The sequence below is a fragment of the Euleptes europaea genome, chromosome 6 (assembly GCF_029931775.1).
Source record: "Euleptes europaea isolate rEulEur1 chromosome 6, rEulEur1.hap1, whole genome shotgun sequence".
Classification (NCBI taxonomy): domain Eukaryota; kingdom Metazoa; phylum Chordata; class Lepidosauria; order Squamata; family Sphaerodactylidae; genus Euleptes; species Euleptes europaea.
The window spans coordinates 96146498-96171143 of record NC_079317.1 but is presented as its reverse complement, the minus strand read 5'-3'; the positions used below and the strand labels follow the sequence as shown (position 1 = coordinate 96171143).

The window sequence follows — 24646 nt, the reverse complement described above, 5'->3', positions numbered from 1 at the left end:
AAAAAAGGTTGGGAACCACTGCTCTATTATGAGGTTTATTCGTTTAGAGATCCATTCCAGGCTATATGATGCCCAGTTCAGAATCCATTTGGGAGAGCATCGAACTGGTTATGCAGTTTTGCTCATTTCATATTGGGCGGTCAAACGGCAGCTGTTGTTTTTAAAGCAGAACGTACGCTGATTTTAAGGAAGATCATCTTTATTGAACGGATTGTCAAATGACGTGCTGTTTGGAACTTGCTCTTAACTGTCACTTAAAACTGCAATTCCAGCGGTGTCTGTTTCTAGTGTGGGTACAGAGGATCTTAATCTCCATATTGCCTTTTGGGAAAAACTCCTGTGATACCCTTGGATCAGGGGGACTTTATTGCTTCTCAGGCTCCACCCTTCCCTCTCAGCCCCAGGATTTGGATATTAACTGAATTTGGGGGTGCAAGGAAACTTCAGTCCAGCTCCACATCCGGGCCTTCATGGAACTGACAACCTAGAAAAGGACGCCCCTGTTCCCCGTGCCGACTTCTGTTCCCATCCTGTTATTCATGTGATGTTTTGCACCTATTATAATGAACCGAGGGATGCGTCTGCGTAATGCAGTTTGTGGATTGAGGGATTTTGCCTCATTAAGGTCCCTTTATTTTAGTGATGAGTAATATGCTAGGCTCAGACCCAAGAGTTTGCTCTGATTTTTAATTGCTTTCTATGCACAAAGCACAAGAGGGATCGCTGTTTTCTTTCTGAGCACGTAGGCAGTACCATAGTGGAAAGTATAGTATAGTAGAAATTTGGAAATGTTAGTATTTGTCCTCGTTCCCAAATTAGAAAAGTATGTCCACTATCTTATGCATCAGTCAGAGAGGGACGGTCTTACCTGTGGGGCGGGGTGGGGCATCCACGACTAGTGGAGGTGATATACTATATGAACTACTGAAGAAGCCGCCAATTACATCATCCAATGTGTAAAAGGAAAAATCTGGAAGTGTTTTCATCTAGTTCAATTTCCACTGATAGCAAAAAAGACAAATCTGATAGTGTTTCAATCTCATTCAGTTTCTACTGGTAGCAAAAACATCTAACAACTAATTCTAGATGTTTACTTGCCCTTTGGAAATGAGCAGTTCCAGTCATGTTTGTGGATGACATCCATATATAAGTGATCTGATTTGCACTATTTGTTGGTCTTAACCAGTTTTTTTTTTGTTCTTGTTTTTTAATGACACATAGATGTTAACAAACTAGCTAGGGTTATGTGATAACCCACTTAGGCAAAGTTAGCCAGAAGTAATGAAACAAAGTCCAAGTGGGGGAGAAAAATGGGGGGGGGGAAGCAGAGAGAAATTACATGACAGTTTACAAAAAGTTACTACTTTCTTAAAAAAATAAAAGAATGGAGGAGTGCTAGCAACAGTGCAGTACTTTTGAAATGTCTGCTGGTGGCAGCAGCAGTAATGTTAAGCCTACTACAGCCACAGCGGGATGTGCATTGTGAAAATTGGGCACTTTATTCTTGTTCAGAGTAAGTTGGGTGGGAATAATTCTGGATTTTTGCCCAGGGCCCCAGAATCACCAAGACTGCCCCTGGCCTCGGCCTTACCTGAGACTGAAAATCTTTGAAGAATTTTTAAGATAGCTCTTCTTTGTCTGTCCAGAGCAAAAAGCAGCAGCTCTGTATAGATGTAAGTTTTTGAATGTTTCCGGATACTCATTGGATGGTAAATGCAATTAAAAAAAAGTTCTCTAAAATGCAGGTCCTGAGTTCTTCTACCAGTGTTCTGTGTGACAGTTCTAAATAGTTAATATATATTTTTCTGCGACATATAGACCCCAACATGTAAATATTAGCTGTGGGGTGAGAAATCTAATAAACCCAGCCACAGTGTCCAAACCAACTTTGGCGTTTTGTAGCTTGTGTGTTCTGTTCCTTCCCCCCTCTTATCTGGGTGATTTACTATTTGCCCTTTGCTCTGAAGGGAAAAAAAAAAGAATATTTCTCAGGCCTGGTATTGTCAGCCAAAGGTGGCTTTTGAATGAGGGCTCGATTCTAACAGCCCTGACTTGGATAGTCCCAGGGTGGCCTGATCTCAGAAGCTAAGCAGGGTGAACCCTGTTTAGTATTTCGATGGGAACCTCCAAGGAACACCAGAGTCGTGATGTGGAGGCAGGCAGTGGCAAACCACCTCCAAAGGTCTCTTGCCTTGAAAACCCCAAGGGGGTCCCCATAAGTCAGATGCAACTTGACGGCACACAAAAAAAATATTCTAACAAACTAATAAGCAGCCAGTAGAGTCCCAAGTCAGAATTTTTTTCATAGGTTTGGTAGGCAGCTGATCAACATCATTCTGTGTCTGATCTACAGGGTTCTTATCCATTGGTATCTAGTTGCACACAACTAGATAGTAGTCAAAAAGGGCAAAAGTCCAGTAGCACCTTAAAGACTAACAAAAATATTTTCTGGTAGGGTATGAGCTTTCGTATCTGAAGAAGTGAGCTGTGGCTCACGAAAGCTCATACCCTACCAGAAAATATTTTTGTTAGTCTTTAAGGTGCTACTGGACTCTTGCCCTTTTTGACTACTGCAAACAGACTAACACGGCTACCCACTCTGAATTAACAACTAGATGGTGTGTGTGTGTGTGTGTGTGTGTGGGAAATACGAGATTTGTCTTTGGCTAAATGTACAAGCCTAAATGCTTTCTAAACATAGTTGGATTGTTGCCTGCATTACTGAAATCTTAAGTTTCTATTTTCCAATAGTTTCATGTGAACTATTTCACTATCAACAGGTGCCTGGAGGCAGTTTTGGGATGGATGAGGGCTAACATGCCGAAACTTAATCCTGACAAAACGAAGGTGCTACAGGTGGGGAGAAAGTCTGACCCAGGAACTTGAATTTTTCCTGTTCTGGCTGGGGCTGCACTCCCCCTAAAGGAGCATGTTCATAGCTTGGGGGTGTTGCTGGACCTGGGCCTCATATTGGATAAAGAGGTGACACCAGTGGCTGGGGCCCCGTTCACCAGCTTCAGCCATTCCCGGGTAGAGGCAATCTTGCCACTGTGATGCATGCCCTGGTAACATCTAGATTAGATTACTGCAATACGCTCTACGTGGGACTGCCCTTGAAGACTGTTCAGAAGCTATACAGAATGCTGTGGCCAGAGTGTTGACTAGAGTGGGTTGTAGGGACTGTATCTCTCTATTCTTGTTCCATCTGCATTGGCTCCCAGTTTGCTTCTGGGCCCAATTCAAGGTGCTGGTGTTGACCTTTAAAGCCCTGTATGGCTTGGGGCCAGCATACCTGAAAGATCATCTACTCCCATACAAACCTACCTGATGATGCCAGTCATCTTCTTCAGAGACCCTGCTTTGGGGTGCTGCACCATCTGAGTGTAGATGGGTGGCAACCTGAGAAAGAGCCTTCTTGGTAATGGTGGCAAAACTTTGGAACACCCTCTCCAGAGAGGTTTGTTGGTCTCCCTCTGTTGTTGTCTTCCACCAGCAGGTGAAGACTTTTTTGTTGTTTGGCATTCCCTCACAAACTCTTATTACCCCTCTTCCCCATTTCTGTGTTTTTATGAGTCTATGCATTCATAGGTTTTATTTCTTTTTAGTATTTTGTATACATTTTTGTATGCAATGACTGTTCTCTGCCTTGGAGACCCTGAATGGGGTGGAAAAGCAGCATAGAATGTTTTAAATAAATACATGTTGTGGTAGCACACTACATCCTGATTTATCTGGAGTCTCTCAAGCTGAATTCCATACACGTTGCCCAAGATCACCAATGCTGCACACCATACATTACCATGACAAGGAACATGATTATGTTGACAGCTTAGAACAGAGAGTAGTAAGAACAAGAGCTGTTCCAGATAGCCCTGTGCAGCATGCACCACACTGGTATGCAAGACAAATGTGCATAAAGGTATGGGAGTGAGTGTGCCCCTACCTAAATGTGCGTGCACCACATATGTGTTCGTCACCTGTATGCAGAGCCTCAAACTCTGTGGGTTCCTGATTGGTGAAGGGAGCCTAGGCACATACAACTTGTATGGTTATCAAACGTGTACATGAAGGGATGGGACCAAGTCATCCATGGGTGGGTCCAGCTGCACTCCTCCTCCTGCTCTATGCACATTGGCCTTCTACACCACTTTGTTGTGTGTGTAGCACACTATTTCAGCCAGGCACTATTTGACAAGAATGAAAAGGGCAAAGCTGTTTTCATTAATCTTTCAGCTAGTTAATCATTTAGCTGCTTTGCAGGAACCTTATTCCAACCAATTAATGGTACAGAGTCTAAAGTAAATATATTTATTTGATATTGGTATGATTCAAGCTGCATGACTTCAGTGGTTTTTCCCCCCCAGGTATTGGGTGGCTTGTCATGTGACAGCAGACTTTGCCTACCTGCATATTGGCTAAGAGCAAACAGAAGTTAGTCACTACGTTGTGTGTGTGCTTGTGTGTGCACTGAATGGTTATTTACAGGTGCTCTTGCCGCAGTTCCACCCTTTTGTGGCCAACCCCGTCGTAAATGGAATATACTTCCTGATCTCATTCCAGTTCTGTCATGGTGGTTGGCCGCATCTAGGCAGTGTGCAATGTTTGTTACTGCGGCATCTGAGTAAGTGGTTATGAAACAGAACTACATCTTAAACTTCATTGCTTTAAGCCTCTCGGTGCAGGCAGTCTTTGAGAAAATCAGATGCTTAAAATGCAAAAATGCTTTAAAAGGCACAGGATAATTGTACTTGGCAGCATGTATGTATAGTATCTGACTTTTGAAGCCAGTGGAGGGTGATTTGCTGAGTTATTTATTGTGGTAACACGTCATATCTGCATTCTGTAACACGTGATTGAGCAGTGGATGGGAGATCTGGGAAACTGCGGTGGGGGTGGGTGGGAAGGGAGAGCCAGGATTTTGTCCTGATGTGTGGCTATGCTAAGAGTTGAGTTAGACATACCTGTTGGAGATCACGAGTTGTAAACTGCTTCTAGATGCTTGTCTCTTTTAAAAAAATGGGGTTATGTATCTTTGAAATACTCATCTGGATTATTTGGTGCTCAGGATGGCACCTCTAAAGAGTGACATGGAACAGAAAGTGTTTCAGAACGTGACAGACTGAATGCTTGCTTAAGCATTCTGCTGCTGCCTGTAGATCTGTCTGTTCATGGGCATTCCTCCAAGTAGCTTGGGGCTGTGTACATGGCTCCCCCTCCTCCATTTCCCCCTCAGCAATCCAGAGAGGTATGTTATGCTGAAGAGGGCAGGGAGGTTACCCAGGGAGGTTTTATGATGAGTGGAGTTTGAACCTGGTCTTCCAGGTCCTAGGGGAACATTCCACTACACCATACTGGCTCTCTTGGGATGTCTTAGCAGCACACAGGAAGGCAAGACCCATCCGTTTTCCTGGGATGTCCCGATATAGATGATGGCCTTTAAAAGCCACGTCCAGGTATTTTGATCAAACTGACTTGAGAATGTTGTGGTAGTTTAGCAAATCTTGAATGAGGCCGGGATAGGCTACTTCTTATCCACATCAGGCACCTATTGGGTGATTTTGGAAATAGGGAGGGAAAGAAGAGGCACAAACATCCCAAGACAGCCCTGAATTTCAGCCAGTTAACATTCTTGATCATGAAGCAGACAGAAGCCAGGAGTCTGTGTGAGAGAGTAAAACTAGACAGCATGCATACTTACCTTCATATTTCATTTTTTTTAAATAATCACAGCAGGGAGGACTTGCTGCAATGACCCAAACAGTCTGATCCTCTGGTCGTCTTGTGATGGAGCTGAAGGTCTGGGTGGATGGGATCCAGCGGGTCGTATGTGGTGTCTCAGATCAGACCACATGCCAGGAGATCGTCATAGCATTGGCACGTGCCATTGGTAAGTAATCTTTTGTGCTGTTTTATGTAAAAATAAATGTTATCCCCTTTTTTAGGATTCTTTGATAATGAGTTTCTGGATGCCATTGAAGTGGTTTATCCACATTTGTGCTTCTTCATTTCCCCCCATTCATAGGCAAGCATCACTGCCCTTATTCAGCAGCCACACAGTGATAATGGTACAGCTCACTGCTATAGTTGTGCAACCGTTTTGCCTTTTTTAGAAGTGATACAAGAACTTTGTACCCAAGGGCCAGTTTGGATTTATTTTGCAAATGCAGAAATTATCCTTGTATCTAGGCCCGTAGGTAGATGAAGATTTGTTCTCACAGTTTTATAGTTGCTACTGCAACTTCTGTTAAAAAAAAAATCCTATCCCTATTTTGCATCTTTTTTTAGAATGTTCTTCAGTACTCTTGAGTTGTGTGGAGGAGCTGACAGGTTTGATGACAGGAACATAAATACTGGAGCGGACACAGGCTTGCTAAAAGGCTGAAGAGGACATCTCCTGGTTGTATTACAACCATTGATAAAACTCTTGATCATTTTACACAGTCACTGGGTAAAAGTACTTTGCATGTTCACCTCCCAAAATTTCCCAAGGAAGTATAGGAAGATTGGGAGCACCTGTACGGGAGAACTGATGGGAGACGCAAGTGCTGAACTTGTCTTACAGATTTTCCTCTGCAAATGCCTTTTTGGCAGTTCCTGCCACATGGGCTTACTTCTGGTTTCAGACTGAGGGGGAACAAAAAGGAAAAATGGCTTGGGAAGAACTGGCCACAAGGGGAAAGGATTAATTAGCCCCTGCCTACCTGTCAGCTTTCCCCTGCAACCTTCCCTACTCCCATGTTTGCTGTGTGAGGACAATGTCAGGTTGGGAAGCCTGTGTTTTCCTCATAACATGCAATTTTGCCATAAGGTGAAAGTTTCCAGGTGAGAATTCTCTTTTATTCCCAGCAACAGCCGGTATTGCCCTGGTGGATGTACATGACCTAGTAAGCATAACTGCTTCTACACCATCAGTCCAGTGCAGCCTATAAATGTGTCATGATGGGGGTGACAGAGCAATTCAGGTATACTGCTTGAATCCTCACCCCCACCCCCCAGTTCAATATTTGCATATTGTATTGTATCTCCCATATGTTGTATTAATTTACTCTGCAATTGCCTGTGTTCCATTGACTTAAATGTGCAAAACAGTGTTTTATTCTTTGGTTTAGATAAATTAGAAAAACCTAATAGTCCTACAAGGAGCCCCGTGGCGCAGAGTGTTAAGCTGCAGTACTGCAGTCAAAAGCTCTGCTCACGACCTGAGTTCAGGTTGGTTTCAGGTAGCCGGCTCAAGGTTGACTCAGCCTTCCATTCTTCTGAGGTCGGTAAAGTGAGTACCCAGCTTGCTGGGGGTAAAGGGAAGATGACTGGGGAAGGCACTGGCAAACCACCCCGCAAACAAAGTCTGCCTTGGAAACGTCGGGATGTGATGTCACCCCATGGGTCAGGAATGACCCGGTACTTGCACAGGGGACCTTTACTTTACTTAATAGTCCTACAGTAGTGTGTCGGTCATTTACAAATGCCTTAGTAACTGCAGAGGTATTTAGTCGCATGGCGACTAATGCTTCCAAGTTTGCATGTGCATCCACTCTTGCTCTCTGAACATCTGGAGTCCCTGAGGAGGGAATTGAACTTTGAAGAATGATAATTGTAGCAGCTCACTTTTAACAGAATTAAAAGCCAAGCGAAAATGCACACTTTGGTTTGCTAGAGACAAGTATCAGAAAATGGGGGGTTGTATTGGTAAGGAGCATCTGCGATACCTGAATGCACTTCCTCTGTAACAAAACACTGAGTAGCACAACATCCCAGGTCATCTAGTGGTCAGCTGTGGAGGTTACAACTGGGTGGCACTGTTGAGCAGAAACCCCCAGAATCTTTTGAGATCACCTCTGTTTGGTTGAAACTTCCTGGAAGTTTCTTTCAGAATGATTGTGTGGGCTGTAGAATTGCTTGTGAAATAGGTAAAAGGTAAAGGTAGTCCCCCCTGTGCTTTTGAAATACTGTGCAGTAAAGCTGAGCCGTGGAAAGTGCACGACGAACCAAAAATGCTACAGATCTCGTGTCTTGGTGTTCCACATGAATCAGACCCCCTTTTTTTGGTATAATTATATATACACGCACAATCTCTCCCCGTCCCTCTCCCAGCTGGGCTGCTGTTTCTGAACGAGGAAATGTTCTGCGGTTCTTTGCCCTTTCAGTCCCTGGTGAAAGGCTTCATCCCCACAGCGTAATAATGTCCTGAGTAAGAGAATGTGAGACATGCATTAATCTGCTGGTTGGTTAGCTCTGGTGTCTAGTCATTTAAAAAAAGAAAGAAAAAAAAAGAACAGCCTTTGGTTATTGTTTGCCACCTCCTCGTTCTGAAAACCCATACTGTGGATTTGCTTCTTCATGGTCAGAGGAAATCTCTGACTCAGTCTGTGGCGTGCAAGCATGACTCAGAGCTGTGTGTGTGTGCGCGTGCGCTTTTTCTCCTTTAACTTTTATGTGGGCACAGCAGTGCTGATTGTGCTGCTTGAGTATCCCGAAGCTAACAACAAGGGGTGGCTTTATCTTGTGATGCGGAAATACACTACAGAGGCCAGCGAGGCTTGCACTGACCTCTGCTTCTGCCTTCTAACCAAGTTTAGGGGTACTTCCTTCCCGGCCATGCATGACAAGGCTTCAGCTGCAGCTTATGTAAATGCTCCGTGATCTGGCTGTTGAGGCAGAAGCTTTAATAGGTTAGAAGCTTGTTGGCTCACTAATCAAAGAGTCAAAGCCGACTCAGATTTGTCCCCTCTCCCATGTTTTCAGAAGCCCTGCTGACTCATGAAATGTTGCTAATTATAACATTGCCTAAAAGGGTCTAGATTCCTGCGCAAGAAAAACCTGGATGGAATTGGACTGCATTTTCTGAAATAATTCCAAATACAGCATGTATTTTTTTTTAAAAATAAATCTGAAGCTTTACAGTGCGGGGCTGGGGAGGGGAAAGAGAAGGAGACCATGGAGGGATGGCAGGGTAGGTAGTCTGTGGGACTCTTAGTCTTTTTAGCAAATGCTGCTACCCATTATTGCTCTCCCTTTGTCCCCCACCAAACGAAAGGAGGCGATTTTTCATGTTCCGTCAGGTCCTTTGCCACAAAGCTAGTTTCCATAACTTGTGGTTCCAGACCTTACAAATTTGTAGGCACATCAGTGCTTTCCAGTTAGAATGTTTTAGCACGAATGCTTGTGAAAAGTTGAGCTCCATTCCCAATTTAGGATGTAAATTTAAACAACAATTTTAAGTTACCTCCTCCATTGTGATACTTCCTCTCGTAGCACGTAGCGCCGTTGGCTAATGAATATATATGCAAAAGGAAGACACTGACATTCGTGTTGGAAAGTAGTTTGGGCGGCACCTTCGCCAGGGACAAACAGCAGCTACTTCTGGTGGAGTAGTAATCATCTGCAAATGCCAGCCTGCATTTCCTAGAGCAAACCACAGTCTTCAGTGGGGGGAATTTCCATGTTAAATTTGGAGTGAACTTATATGCCCCGGGCTCAGGAAGGGTTGGGAGCTGCGTGGAAGGATAAAAGGTCACTTGCAATGTTGCCTTGAAGATGCTCAATTACTGTTATCATTGACTAAATCTATAGGATTTATACCTCACGAGCTCAACAGAAGTCGGTTTCAGGTAGCCGGCTCAAGGTTGACTCAGCCTTCCATACTTCCCAGGTCGGTAAAATGAGTACCCAGCGTGCTGGGGGTAAAGGGAAGATGACTGGGGAAGGCACTGGCAAACCACCCCGTAAACAACGTCTGCCTAGGAAACGTCGGGATGTGGCATCACCCCAGGGGTCAGGAATGACCCAGTGCTTGCACAGGGGACCTTTACCTTTAAAAGGTATGTTTCCTTGTTAGAATTAGTTATCCAAAGCAATGAGGCAATCTAATTGAATCAGTTAGATTCTTTTTATTGCTAACTCCAGAAATATTTAAAGTTAAAAAACGTATCAACATTGTATGAAAAATCTTACAAAATATTACAGAATATAACAAGATGTTACAGAAAATAAGCAAAGTATTAACAGATCTGTTCAGTAAAAATTACATTAAAAATACAAAGTTCACATACCTCTGGATGGGCCATGCTGGGGAAAATTCTTTAGACAGACAGCATTGTAGCATAGTCTGCTAACGAATTCCCCACTACTGACCAATTTCTAACCTCTTATATACTCTTTCTCCATGGGAACCCTAATCTGTGTTTATCTATTACAATCTTCATACCAAATCTCCTCAAGGATTTAAAACATTCTCAGATATCAGACAAAATTTCCCCTTCACTATATCAGCAAGGTTCTATTTGCAAGGCTATATAGTTAGCTGATAAAGATATACATGAATAATCAGATTCTCAATGTTGAGCTAGATAAATGGCTAAATATACAATATGGTGAGAAATACTTTTTACTCACACAAAGGGATGTGAGAAACGATGCTAAATAATGAATCTCTATTACCCCCACTAATATCAATGTTAAAGAGCCTAACTCTCAACTTTCAGTGAAACCAAAACATTGTACCGCTATACATGCCATGTTCCCGGCAGGAGAATAACTTTAATTGACATACATTGCAAGCATTTGATATATTTGTTATATGTCAATATGTGCCTAATGCTGTTACAGCCTCTTGCTCTTGGTTGTGATAGGGATGTTGAGTTTCACCTGGACTGGAGTGAGGTTTACTGGTGCTTATTGTAGTGAAGGAAATTTTCTCTGATTGTACTCTGCTCCTAATGACTGTACTCCTGTCCCTCTCCTCAGGTCAGACAGGCCGGTACGTTCTGATCCAAAGACTACGTGAGAAGGAAAGGCAGCTTCTCCCACACGAATGCCCTGTGGAGTCTCTGGCCAAGTGTGGACAGTATGCCAATGACGTGCAGTTCATCCTGCAGCGCACGGGCCCCAGCCTCACGGAGAGGCCTTCTTCGGATAGTGCCCCCCAAATACCCGAGAGGACGTTTGTCAGGGCTAGCCTGCCTATCAAACCTCGGCCCGCCAGCACAGAAATGCCCAGGCCTAGGCCACCCAAAAAATCCTTAACCTTCAACCTGGGCCCTATGAGCTCGAACGATCTGCTTGCAAAGAGCAAGCTGAGGCAGTTCAAAAAGGACCCGGTGAGCTTGCGGGATGGTGCCAATGGGGGCTTCCTTTCCAAAGATGAGCTGTTCAAGACTGTCTTGCACCAGCAGGAGCATCTCTACACCTTAGAGATGAAGGGGGGCGACTTGGAAATGGATCTCAGGCACCGGGAATGTAGCCGAAACGCCAGCCCGGAAGGGGAGGTTCTGCGTTTGGAGCAGCTGATCCGGCAAAATGAGAGCGAGCTGAAGGAGGAGGAGTATTGGCAGCGTGAGCTGCGGTCAGAAAAGGAATGCGAAAGGGAACGGCAAGAGAAAGTGCGCAGCCTGCAGGCCACCATGGAGGAGTACACGGAAAAAATCCACGAGCTGACACTCAAAACGGAGGCCTTGGAGAAAGAAATCCAATGGGAAATCGCTGAGAGGGCCAAGAGGGCAAAGGAAGCTCCTATTCAGAGCCCTGCTGAACTAGAGGAGATGGCGGCGATAATGAAAAGGGACCTGGATGCCAAGCTCAAGCAGAGCATCCAGCTGGACAACAGTATGGAAACGGTGGGGAAGGCTTTGGAGGAAGCGGAGCAGAGCCTTCAGGTATGCGCTCAGTATTGTCCCTACCTGAGGGGGACCCATTGGTGGACTGACGCAGAACCTTGCCCGTTCTTTTAGACTTCTGCGTGTTTTGGGATGCAGTTGAGTGTAAGCAGGCGTTTTGTTGTTTGAAAGGCAAGCTTTTATTTATATTTACGTTGCAGTTTAAAGGAAGAGGTAGGCATAGAATGCAGGGAGCCAGCGTGGTGGTGTGGTTAGGAGCAGCGGACTGTAATCTGGAGAAACGGGTTGGTTTCCCCCACTTTTCCACATGAAGCCTGCTGGATGACCTTGGGCCAGTCACAGTTCTCTCTGAACTCCCTCAGCCTCACCTACCTCACAAGACTGTGGGGAAAGGAAGGGAAGGAGATTATAAGCTGGTTTGAGTCTCCTTAAAGGCAGAGAAAATCGGGGTATAAAAACCAACTCTTCTTCAGGTGCCACTGAAAATGCCTTACTGCTAGTCTAATTCCAGAGTCCAAAAGTGGCCCATCCCTAAGTGGCAAAATAGTCCTGCTTGAAAAGCTTTCCTGAACTAGAACAGGAAACATCAGGGTCTCCTTTGCAGCTTAGAGTTTTCCCTAGCATTTAGTAGTAGACAAGGTAGGCTCTTGGAAGTTTTTCAGTGCATTCCTAAGAGTTACTCCAGTCTAAGCCCATGGTTTAGACTAGAGTAACTCTCCTTAGGCATGCACTGTTTGTTTCATAAACCTACAAAGGGTTCTGGCTAGAAATGTGTAAGTATTGCAGTTTTGATAGATGGAACCTAATCGAAGCAAGTGCTAAATGGTCTGGGACTGGGTCACCCTGTCATTAAGCTCTTGGCTTTTCTTGTCAGGTCTGGAGGACTACTCCATAGAGGGAGTATGATGTGCTTTAGCTAGAAGCAGGGAGATGAGCATTCTTGCAGGGTCATCGTGCTTAAAGGGCTTAAAGATGTTCTCCGCTAAAATTGATAGGACTAATGGAGTCCTACTGCAACTCTGACAGCCGTGGAGTTAATCTGGCTGTGATGATGGTTGATGCTTTGATCAAGCAAGATATTATGATGTGATGTTTGTGTGAAGCTGAAAACTACATTGTAGGTAGTGTGTCTGCAACACTGGAAAAGTACAAGGAGCGCTGGCAATATAAGCATCAGCTAAGAGCTGAGTGCATGTTACCACTGAAAGAAATTTCCCATTGTGTACTAGGGACACCCTTGACGTGCTGCAAGAAATAATGTAATTAAAAGTTTGTATCCTGTGATCACAAAGCGCATCTACCCTCCACCGGGATTGCCTGTAGCATCTCTGTAGGATTTCTTGTTCTGGCCCTGCCAACTTCCAATCCGGCTCTTTTTCAAATACAATTAATCTGATTCAATCTCAGATTAGTGGCTTGTGCAGATATGTGAGGCAGTCTCCTCTGAGGGTGGTTAGTTCTTACTTCGAGTATTTCCCCATCTTTTTCCCCCCGCGTAAGAGTAAAGCATGTTTTCAATATTCAAAAATAAAATAAAATAAAAAGGCCTGTGCTTCAGCAATCAGAATTTTTTTTGGGGTGTGTGTGTTAGAACCTAGAATTATAGAGCTGGAAGAGACCACCAGGGTCATCTAGTCCAACTATTTCCCCATCTTTTTTCCCCGCGTAAGAGTAAAGCATGTTTTCAGTATTCAAAAATAAAATAAAAAAGCCTGTTCTTCAGCAATCAGAATTTTTTTTTGGGTGGTGGTGGTGTTAGAACCTAGAATTATAAAGCTGGAAGGGACCACCAGGGTCATCTAGTCCAACCCCCTGCACAATGCAGGAAATTCACAACTCCCTCCCCCACACACCCTCAGTGACCCCCTACTCCATGCCCAGAAGATGGCCAAGATGCCCTCCCTCTCATGAACTGCCTAAGGTCAGTTCATGACCTTAGGCAGTTCATGAGCAAGCATTTTGCTTCACTTTTCGTGCATGTGTAACAGGAGCAGCTATTCCTTGTTTCCCTGTTAGCCCTGCTTTGCTTTAGGGCAGTGGTTCCCAACCTTTTTTTGACCAGGGACCACTAGGACTTTTTTGTTCGGTGCAGGGACCCCAAGGTTCAAAATAAAAATTCCGAGAATTTGAAAATAAACTTTAATCATAACTGTTAGTTAAACATTAAACTTAGAATAATATTTGAATATATATTTTTATAACAGAGAACTTTTAATTGAAAATATTAATTTATTATGGGTTTATAACTTTGCTTCGCAGACCTTAATTTAGTTCTCGTGGACCCCTGGGGGTCCGCGGACCCCCGGTTGGGAACCGGTGCTTTAGGGGAAAATAATGCTAAATCCTCTAACTCCATCTTCTGTTGTTTACTATCCCTTGGCGCCCTCTTATGGACCAATGGAAGAACTGCTGCTTTGAGTGCGTGTAAAAATTATACACATGCTGGACTCCAGTTTGAAAAGGTTTTTATTTACACACAATAACTCTCAAACTGGAGTCCAGGGACTCCTGAGGTCTATAAGTCCAAAGTCAGAGGACAAGCACCTTTGTACTCATCCAGATAACAAGGAGCATTCACAGGTTTCTAGGGAACGGGGTCTCTCCATCCCATCTCTGGAAAAGGGTAGGCACCTGCAGAGCTTCTTCCCCTCGCAGTTATCGGGCTTCCAGATAACCTCATCACACTAGTCAGGAAACATGCGGTTTTGTTGCTAGGGTCCAGTAGCTCAGCCCTAGGAACCCTAACTGGTTGAGCGGCACCCTGGAGGTGGGGTCCTATGCAGAACAGTGAGAGTGAGAGAGAGGTCCATATTACCAAAAGTTCAGGTTTTGTTCGGTGCTGGTTTCGAAACTTCTCCCTGTTCAGACAACTTCCGGCTAGAAGTCATTTAACCAATGAAGAAGTTTCTTGCCGTGTCCAGTACAAAATCCCTTCTAGTCAAAGGGTGTGATTAATTGGAACTTAGATTGGGGATTTTTGTATGGCTCTGCAGTACAGGTCCCCAACCCTTTTAAGACTGCAAGCATCTTTGGACTTCTGACACAGGGCGGTAAGCGCCCCTGCGAAATGGATGCTGCAGGAAGCAGAGCTGAGCATGAAATGTCTCCTGCAGAATGTCCAGGAGTGAGGTTATGCATAACTCTGATATTAACAATTCAACATTTCAAGCAGAAGCTCTGTTTAACAGGATGCCTTTTAAAATGAACATCTTGTTTTAAAATATTTTTGTGTATACACACAACTTCAATCAATCATTTATTTTACGGTCATTTGACAAAAAAAAGGACAAATCTAATCAGGAGTAACGTACGTTTACAATAAAAACAGTATCAATCAGTCAGAGAATCCACAAAGTAAAATATATCAATAAAATCAAATATCTAAAGAGGCAAATACGCTAGCTTTTAAAATGTTTATCAGTCAGATTTGATCTACTTATAAATTGCATCTTTTCGGGCCTTATATATAGCAACACAAAATTTGGCCACACATCTCGAAGTTTGTGGGTTGCTATCCTCCAGTAGTCGTTGGATGCAAATTTTATCAGGTAGTCCTATATTAAAATATTGTCGAAGGCTTTCACGGTCAAGAGTTCATTGGTTCTTGTAGGTTATCCGGACTGTGCGACCGTGGTCTTGGTATTTTCTTTCCTGACGTTTCGCCAGCAGCTGTGGCAGGCATCTTCAGAGGAGTAACACTGAAGGACAGTGTCTCTCAGTGTCAAGTGTGTAGGAAGAGTAATATATAGTCAGAAAGGGGGGTTTGAGCTGCAGGACAATGATTCAGCTCAAACCCCCCTTTCTGACTATATATTACTCTTCCTACACACTCGACACTGAGAGACACTGTCCTTCTGTGTTACTCCTATGAAGATGCCTGCCACAGCTGCGGGCGAAACATCAGGAAAGAAAATACCAAGACCACGGTCACACAGCCCGGATAACCTACAAGGACCAATAGTCCTATATTATTACTGGTACTTAAAATTTATTGGATAGTCTTAGCTCTTGACTCATGATGGAGAGGGCAGTATAAGAAGACATGTTTGCGGGTAAGACACGCAGCTTACCTTCCGCCATGTACTGAAGATTCTTGTGCTCAGGTGGCAGCTGCTGCCAAAGCCCAGCCAATCAGAAGCCCAGCCGGGCAAAAGCCCCGCCTGGCTCCGGGAAAGGTGTTGGCAGGTGCCACATTGGGGACCTCTGCCCTGCAGAATCAGTCACCCTCTGCAACCTGACCTTGAAGACCACGTGCAGACAATCCAAACATGTAACTTAAAACTTGTTTTTCAAGTGCAATTAGGGCTGGGGGCGGGGACGTGGTAGGTTACCATAGGGTTCCAGGCAATTTCTAGACCTATCCTTTTGTCACTTCCAGGTTGTATGTGGAAGTCTCTGGCGATGTTGCTGGTTGTTGTTTTTTCCCCTGTTGCTGCTCTTTGTGGTGGCAAGTGTAAGTGTAACTGATAAGGTTCTGGCTGTGCAGTTTTTGTTTGTTTCCCGTGGGACAGTAGAGGATGGCATCCTCTATGGGGTATGCCCATTTTGCCATTTCCTTTGAAAAAGGGGGTGGTACGGCACGTGGTGGGCTCCAGTGAGAGAGGACAGTTTGGAGGGGCTCTGCAAAAATTTTGGAGGGGCTCTGCAAAATTTTTAAAAGCAAAATGGTTGGTCCCAAGCTCGCCAGAGTTTAAGCTCTGATACGAACCTAATTTTGTACAGAATTAGTAAACCAGGGTATTATGTTTATTGCAAACTGAGAGATTATGGTACTGTGTGAACCAAGGCTCATGGTGAGATTTGAGTGCAAACTTCTAGAACAAGCTAGGCTGCCTACATTAAGTATTGTGGGAACACTGCAATACAAATGGGAAGCTAGACAATGAGACCATCACCCCTATGAACCTTCTGCCCTTCGTGGACTCAGCTTCACCATTGCTTGCACTTGCTTAGCCATAAGTCTGATCTTAAGTAATGTCCCACCGCTGTGTTATAGGGAGATAGTATGGCAAGACATTGGTCTTGATGGATTTGCTTGCAGGTTTAAGCTCAAACTTAAAATAAAGGGTTGGATCTAGTGGGAATTTTTGCTGACTTAACACAGAGAGATTTTTGTTGAATGCTGCCCCCCGCTGCAGACCTTCAACTCCCCCTTGTGCTGTTCCAGGGCAGTCTCCTGTCTCTTAGAAGGAGCATTTCAAGGGGCATTTTGGGCTACAGTGAGCGGAGGAGATGAGGAAATTGTGCCATTGACAGACCCTTTATTAACTGTGATGATAGGTCAGGCGGTTTCTTTGCTCATAACCCACAAATTCTGACCAGTTCACATTGTTTCACAAGTGGGGCTGGCCAGTGACACCCCTCCCTCCCTGCACACACAGACTTGCCCAGAACCGCACCTGTAAATCTCCTTTTCTGAGATTTGCTCCCCAACCTGGTTGAGAAAAGAGGGATGTGCAGAAAGTCTTCTTACTGAGGTCCTAGAATGGGAAGATCATCCCAGTGTTGTCCATCAGTGTGAGATAGGCAAGGCTGTCCCCACCCCCATTTTCCTCCCTGTGTCAGAAAAAGCAGCCCTGGTCCTGGAGGTTAAGTGGTCTACAGGGCATCATGATTCATCCTGCTCCTCCTTCCAGCCATGTATGGAAGGAACAAGAAATGTGTCATCCTACTAACAAAGAGGAACACATCCAAGGAATGCAGGAGAGTTGGTCATGTGCTGCTAATGTGAAATCTCTGGCTGAACCTTCAGTTCTGTCTCCATTTTGGGTCAGGGGGGATTAAATGCCCCCAAGCTTTTTCAGTGTGTAAGCATCCAAAGATGAATATTCTTCCACGTTAGCGTCCACGTTCGCCTCCATGTTCTCTTCCACATTATGCCTTCCCTCAACGCTTACCTAGGTCACCTGTAACCGCTGGTGAATTTCTGCTCACTGGTGAGGAAGACCCAGACAGTGCCCATGGACTGGAATTTGAGGGAAGGCTGGGGCAAGATCATCGCCCTGTCTTCTGCAGCACCTTAGTCCAGATGAGGCATTGCCGATTTGGAGCTCACTCTTGCCTGTTCCCTCCTGTATTTTGCAGACCCAGAACCAAGAGCTGGAGGAACTAAATAAGGAGCTGAGGCAGTGTAACTTGCAGCAGTTCATCCAGCAGACGGGAGCCATGGTGACTGTCCCTCAGCCCAGATCAGAGGCGGAACCCCAGCTGGATCAGACTAGCCATGAGCTGCCGGCTCACCAGAGAAATGGAGGTCAGAATACTTCTCAAAGAGTGGGTGGGCAGAAGAGGGAGGGAAGAGAGGATAGATGGCTTTAGTTAGCCCTTCCCAGAAGGCTCTAACGCTTCCTCCCGTTTTAAACTGGTAGGAAGAGCTGCTGCTGGTAGTTCTCTGGTTACTGTGGCAAAATACTAGGTTTGAGAGCCCAAAGAAATGGCTGGCTGGCTGAACGGCAGACTGAGCGTAATATGCTGTGAGAGAGGAGGAACAGATGGCCAGGAAACCTTTATGGGAACCTGGCCATAAAAATATATACTGCATTAGCTTACAACAGCAAGTGAAGGTTCCATCGACTGGGCATGTGGTTGAACGCTGCTTTGTGGGTCCCAAATCTAAACACTGTTGTTTTCATAAACTGTTGTTTGTTGCTATAAGCTTCCACTTGTTAGGGTGTGCAAGTGCCATTTCACACTTCTCGCAAAGTGTATTATTTCAGTAAAAGACATCTTCATAGGTTTTGCATTTTCCTTCTCTTCTGCTGGGCAGCAGTTAACAAAAGCATCGTGACAGCATCTAAGGATACAGCAAAGATAGTGGCGCCTGAAAGATGGGCACTCTCTCACTCATAGAAGAGCTTTGTTTACACGGCACCTGTATTGGCAGTCTGTAGTAAATGGTCTGGCAGTCTTGCCTGTCAGCTCTGTTCAAGCAAAGAGTATTTGAAGACTGATTTCAGTATTGTGATAGAAGCATTTGTGGGCCGGAGGTGTGTTGGTTTTCTGTTATGTTTAGTACTACTGATGCTCCAGCCAAAACCGTAAGGGCCAAATGACGTGTTAGATGTGTGGTCATCACAGGGACTTGCATCCATGTGGCAGCTGTGGCTTCTCTGTGGGAACTCCGTTTGGAAGCACCACAGGGGCCTGATTCAGATTAGGACTCCAGGTCACGGGGAGGAGGGGCTCCTGCCTTTACCACCAGGCTGTTTTCCCAACATGAAATGGCAGTGGGATGCTCTTTGCCCCATCAGCACAGGCACTGAGTGCTTATCCATGTGATCCCCCCCTACTCCCCCCTGGGGTGTTTTGGGTTGGGAAAATGATGTGGGCGGAAGGCAGGAGCCCCTTCTACCCACTGTGGCCCTGATCCAAATTGGGCATGTGGCTGTGCAGTACTTCTGAATTGAGTTCCCATCGGGAACTTGCAGCTGGCATCCTGTGACAAGTCCACTTGGCAGTCATATGGTATAAGTAATATGTTGTTTGGCCCTAAGATTGTGGCACCTTTTTGGGGGTTGGCCTAACCTTCCTTGCAGCTAGCTAATCTATCATTTTACATAGCCTGGCTTTTAAGTGTTCCAGACTGAAAAGACAGAATTGTCAACTGGAAAATTATGTATGCACTGAAGCTCTTGTTGTGGGCTGTGGGACAGCACATGGCACATCTGTGGCTCACTGTCTTCCCTGGGGCTTTCTAAGCACGATCCTCCTGGCATAGCTTGTCCTCAGCGTTGGTTTTCTTCTATCAGTTGGAAGAAGGTGGGGGAACCTCGTTGCTAGCAACGTTCCACAGATAGCACAAGCTTGACGGTGGCCTTTGGAAGTCCATAGAAGCAGGGAAAGGTTGAAGCAGATTTCATAAAAATGTGACTTCATGCTGATACTACGTCAGTGTGAAAGAGTGGCCACAGAAGTTGTCACCCATTGCTTTATGCTATATTCATTGTCACGCTGGAAAGAAAAATGCACCCTGGATGAAACTACAGGAATCTCCACTGTGAACATCCGGGAGCCTTGGATGAAACAGAAGGGGGTGCTGAAATATTTAGAAACCTTAGTTCAAAACTGGAAACAGGCTGTTGCTAGTCATACTGTGACTGTTTTTGTAAAGGAAGAGAGTCGTTTAGGCTGTAGCTGCATGGTAAGTACAGCTTTTCAGAGTCCTACAACTGCTGAAAAATCTGGGGAAGCAAGCCATGATAATACAGGTGTCAGGGTGCAGATGTAACAGTTACGGTCCCAAAACAATTTTAAACCAGGGCTTCAAGCTAGGTAAAAATCCTGGTGTAAAATTATTTCCTGTTAGCATTACTTAAGGCCAGCTGAGTGAGTCGTGCTAGACAGGGCAAGGAGAGCTGGTGTCGTACCTGTCTCCTGTACTGTGTGAACAAGGCTGCAAATACGAAAAATCTTAAGGTACAGATCAGATGCACTGAAGAAAATCTGTATTTCCTGTGGTCACTTATTCACAATGCTCAGAAACCCCCAAATCTGTTTTTAGGCAAAGCTGCTTCATAAGGGGACGGGGATGTAAGATAATGTTCACTGTACAGAGTCTGCGCTTAAATGTACCGAAGCGTTGCTTCCAATAAAACCTCGGCTTTTCTGATGGACTGAATACATCCTTGAGTAGCTGAACTGTAATTCGATTCTCTTCCGTAGATCTGTCCGATCCCAGCGCAGATTCACCTCCCAGAGCTACAGCCAAGCAGTTCCTTGGCAATCCACGGAACCTACAGAACCCCCTGGTGTCCAGCTTGAACCCCGAGGGTGTGTATGTTTGAACTGGCCGAAGTCTCTTGTGTCCTTTAATGCCTGGTCTTGCCCAGCAGTCGTCCAAAAGTGCTATCCTTGCTACAGCAGGGGCGGCTGTCATCTGCAACGAGGTGGCTGTGTTGCAAACTCTTCCAACTTCCCGGTCTACTCTCCTCTTTCTCTCCCTCTTGATCAGGAGCTTCTTTAGGGCAGTAATGGACTGGTTGTCGTTACCTGTAAGCTATAATATTTATGGCTACCGATAGGCATTGGCAAGGGGAGGGAGATGGAAGATGCCAGTAAACAGAACCCCTGGGAGTTGTTATAACAGTTGTCAGACCAGGACAAAGGCTTCGTCTAGTTTGTATAGTATAACAGCATTCTGTATGGTGGTTGAGCTATTGACAGATGCTTGCCAGTGAAATGTTGATTACTTGGAGAATGGCCCCTCTTTGGGGGCGTTTGCTTTGGCTACTCAGTGCAATATGGCTTATTGAAGAGGTGTACTAGTTGAAACCTGTTTAAAACTTGACTAATGAGGACTTGGTTCTGCATGTGCCATCTCTCCATCTGAGCTCTTGCTGCCAAATTTCAGTATTTTGGCTTACACATGGGACTCTTAAAAAGCTGATGGCAAAAGGATCTTTTCACTTTGTGTGTGTGTGTGTACATAAACATATACATACATACATATAAACACACACAGAGAACGTACTGGCTGACTTACATATTTTAGGTGTTAAGTAGGGAATGATGGGTTTTTAAAAGATGCATTGTGCCTGGAGTGGGGACCAGCCTATGCGGGGAGAGGAGAGAAGAAGGATGGCACAGACACACTATGCTGGGAGGAATCAGGCCACATGTTCATTGATTACATGTTCCTCAGGTCTTGGCACAGCATAGGCTGAGGCCAGTGGGTGCAGCTGACAGCCCAACCGCTGCCAGCATCTTCCCTAACCCACCTGTTGGGGTATTAGAGCTGGAAGCTGCAGCAACCGCTGTTCCTAGCCACCACCATCCTCCTGGGGGCATTGCCAGCCTTGAGGTTGGCTATCCCATGCTCTGCCCCCCAGAACCCCTTAAGTAGACTCTCCTTTTGGTCATGCAGGGAACCCACCCTGCACTATGTTCCCCAGCCAGTGCCTAAACGCCAACAGCCAATTGTGACGGTTATGCTGTTTTTAACAGCGCAGTGGATGCGTTCCATAATTTTTACTACATGACAACTGTCCAACTGGGTCAGTCAAAGCAGTCTGTCTCCCACATTGAACAAAGCATCCAATGCAGCATGACTGCATTGTTGTCTTCACAGGTCAATATTTAAACGTTTTTATGGCTGAGCTAGTGAAGATATAATATGGAGCTGAGTGCAATGGCGTTGAAAGGAACATTTGAATTTAAGAGTAAACAATGAACAATTTAGTGGTGGTCAAGTTGACGAAACGTTCAATAATGTTGGCCGAAAATCAAGGTTTAATACCAGATTATTTCTTCTGACAAGATGCCATTCATCTTACATGCATCCTACACGGGAGCTCCAAATGTGTTCCTCAGGAATGGTTTTTCTAAAAAGGTGTCAGATCTTGTCAGTTTGCTTATTTTAGAGGCAAACGAGGCACCAGATTTTCAGCATCAAAATCTGACCAATTGTTGAGCTCAGGTTGTCTCATAAGTGATATTTTGACAGGATTTTGAATCTTCAGCCTTCTTGCATAGAACCAGCTAAGAATAGTTATTCTATATCCTGTCTATGGAATGAGTTTGCTTTGGTAAATCAACCTAGTGTCCTCTTATTTCTCCCTTCTGCCGCTTCTGCTGGAGGAGTTTTGTCTTTTTAATTTTCAGGGTGTCTCCTGAGAGTGTTGGGCTGATATTGTTTTCAAATATCGGAGCATACATATATTTATGAGCGTTTCTGTGCTTTGGTAGAAAATAACTGAACTTTCGTATGAATTAATACTAGGGGCAGTTTTGAAGATTCTCGTGCCCATCCCTCACCGTTGTCACCTCTAGAGTTGCCTTCAGGCAGCTCTGCTGTAGGGTGGTCGGGGGCCCTCTCCCACCCCCTACACCTGAATGCCCCAACAGGTACCTGACTGATGCCCCTTTCTGATGTGGTCACAACAGCAGCAGAGAGAGCAGCAACCAGGGCAGCAGTCCTATGTTACTACTACATGCCCACGGTTACTACTACAGTAAGAACTCATCTGCTGCATTCTTCCATAATATTCTGAATACCTACCTAGATCGAGCCTGTTAGGAAGACATGTGTGCCTCTTTGTTTCTGCTTAAATCTCTAATTGCATGGAATGGCATCTCCTCCTTTCCCCTCTGGCTGTTCCCTCCCCTGTTTATCAAACACTAAGCCGTCATAACGGGGTCACTTCATTTATTTTTGTGTGTCTTACAGTCATACCAACAAGGCAGAGCACCTGGAGGTAAAAAGGCCAGCCAAGGAGGACTGATTGCCTTGCGAGTATAACTATATAGAAATAAAACCCTATTTCATGTATGTATTTTGACTTTTTTTTTTTTTATCACGGATGGATGTAGATGGTTATGCAAAAACATTTTACAGACTTTTTAAAAAGAAGAAAGCTTAACCCATTTGGAGTAAACGGACTGGCTGTATTTTTTTTTTAATGTGCTTTCTTATAATTTAAGATGAAGATGCAGTTTGCGGCTTCTCTGGAAATTTATACAGCCTTCCCATTTTACAAGTTCGTCAAGTAACAACACTTAGGACTAAATAGCAACTGCCGTGGAAGGGTGTGAAACCTGCTGGGAACAAACCACTGAAAGCGTTATAGTAGCGCGCCCTCTGTGTCCCTTCTGGTTATGTGGCAAGCCGCTGCTGTACAACGAAGGGGTACATTGTCAGCCAGGGCTCTGTACTGGGCTGCATCAATGCGCTGTGGTGCTTCATGACATACTTATGATACACGTTTGAGATTTTGTGGAAATACACATCTTTTTCCATCGGAACGGGAGACATGAACAGTTTTCCATTCCTGGTAAGCTTACAAACACAAAGAAATGTCTCTATGGGAGAGCCAAGCATTCATGGACATCAGCAGGTCCCACTCATGCTGTTGCTGAGCCCCACTCACAAAGGACCTTTCAGACCTGGTAAAATGAGGTTCAGGTGCTAGCACTCTCTTGCACTTTTGTGCCTCGTGCCAAGTCTTACATTGTCCAGTTTGCAATATGAGAATTAAGTTGCTGTGTGTGTGTGTGTGTGTGTGTACACGCACAATTGAATTAGACAGGGTGTTTTTTTCTTTCAAAACCCAGCCTGTAAACATAGAATTTCCTAAGCAGGCGAATGAGAGTCTTGAGCTTGTGCCAGTGCGGGTTGGCAATAAAACAACTATTCTCCCTTATAGATTGGTTGACTTTTTGTGTCTCGTCCTTATTTGCGCAGTAACATCTAAACACGAGATAGTAATTTTTGTGTGTGGAGTAACTTGAGCTTTGTTGCTCAGGAACGCAGGCCAGCGAAGCAATAGCACAACTACAAATAGTCTACCTAGAATGGTCCATAACTGGACAAAATCCCAAATATCTTGGGGGGGGGGGCTAACAGATGTGACAAATTAAAGTGCCTGGCTTAAGGCAGTAAGTGTTTGACACACATGGTAATTCTAAGCCTCCACACCTTTCCAGCTGGCCCATCCCAGAGTACCACACCCCCTTACTTATTTAGACCCAGTCCTACTGCAGTGGGACTCATCATCCACATGTAGGGGTTTGGGAGAGAGGGAAGAAAGAACTGAGAGCAGCAGCAAGAAATAGCTCTTCCTTCATGACATTAATTTTGCCTGGGAGCCGCATTATCCAAGCCTGCCCGTGCTGCCACGGATGATGTGACAAAAGGGAAGAATAACGTGAGACCAAGCAAAGATCTGTGCCTTTGTGTGCATGTATTTGGAAGTGCATGTGCCTGCTCGCTTGTGGCTACTTTGGCACTTTTAAAACTGAGACGGTGGTTCTCAAAGGGAAAAAGGCCGCCCACCCTCGCCTTCAGTGCTTTTCGTCACCAGTTTCTTCCTATAAGCTAGTACCTCAGTTTCCAGAAGAGCGGCTAAACCTTCCAGTGAAGTGGAATGTTCTTTTCCTAGTTCAAATGAACGTCAGCACGGACATGCCGTTTATTGCTGCAATTAAACTATGGCGGATTACTTGGATCCTATGACACCGTTCTCTTCGTCCTTCTCTCTGGAAACTGCCGAGCCCTTCCTCAACTGCAGCGGTCACTTCCTGGTACTTCCATATGCCTG

General features: G+C 44.9%; 1 protein-coding gene across 2 annotated transcripts; it reads left to right on the top strand.

Annotated features, from left to right (window-relative positions):
- Positions 1-5717: 5717 nt before the first annotated feature.
- Positions 5718-22986, top strand: RASSF7 (Ras association domain family member 7). Of its 2 annotated transcripts, XM_056851276.1 has the most exons (5): positions 5718-5887; positions 10744-11651; positions 17697-17865; positions 20274-20381; positions 22777-22986. In XM_056851276.1, exons 1-5 carry the CDS (start codon positions 5785-5787, stop codon positions 22806-22808), a joined length of 1320 nt encoding a protein of 439 aa, XP_056707254.1. In that variant the 5' UTR covers positions 5718-5784; the 3' UTR covers positions 22809-22986. The 2 variants fall into 2 exon arrangements, with proteins under 2 accessions (XP_056707254.1, XP_056707255.1); XM_056851277.1 differs by lacking the exon at positions 17697-17865.
- The last annotated feature ends 1660 nt before the right edge of the window (positions 22987-24646 follow it).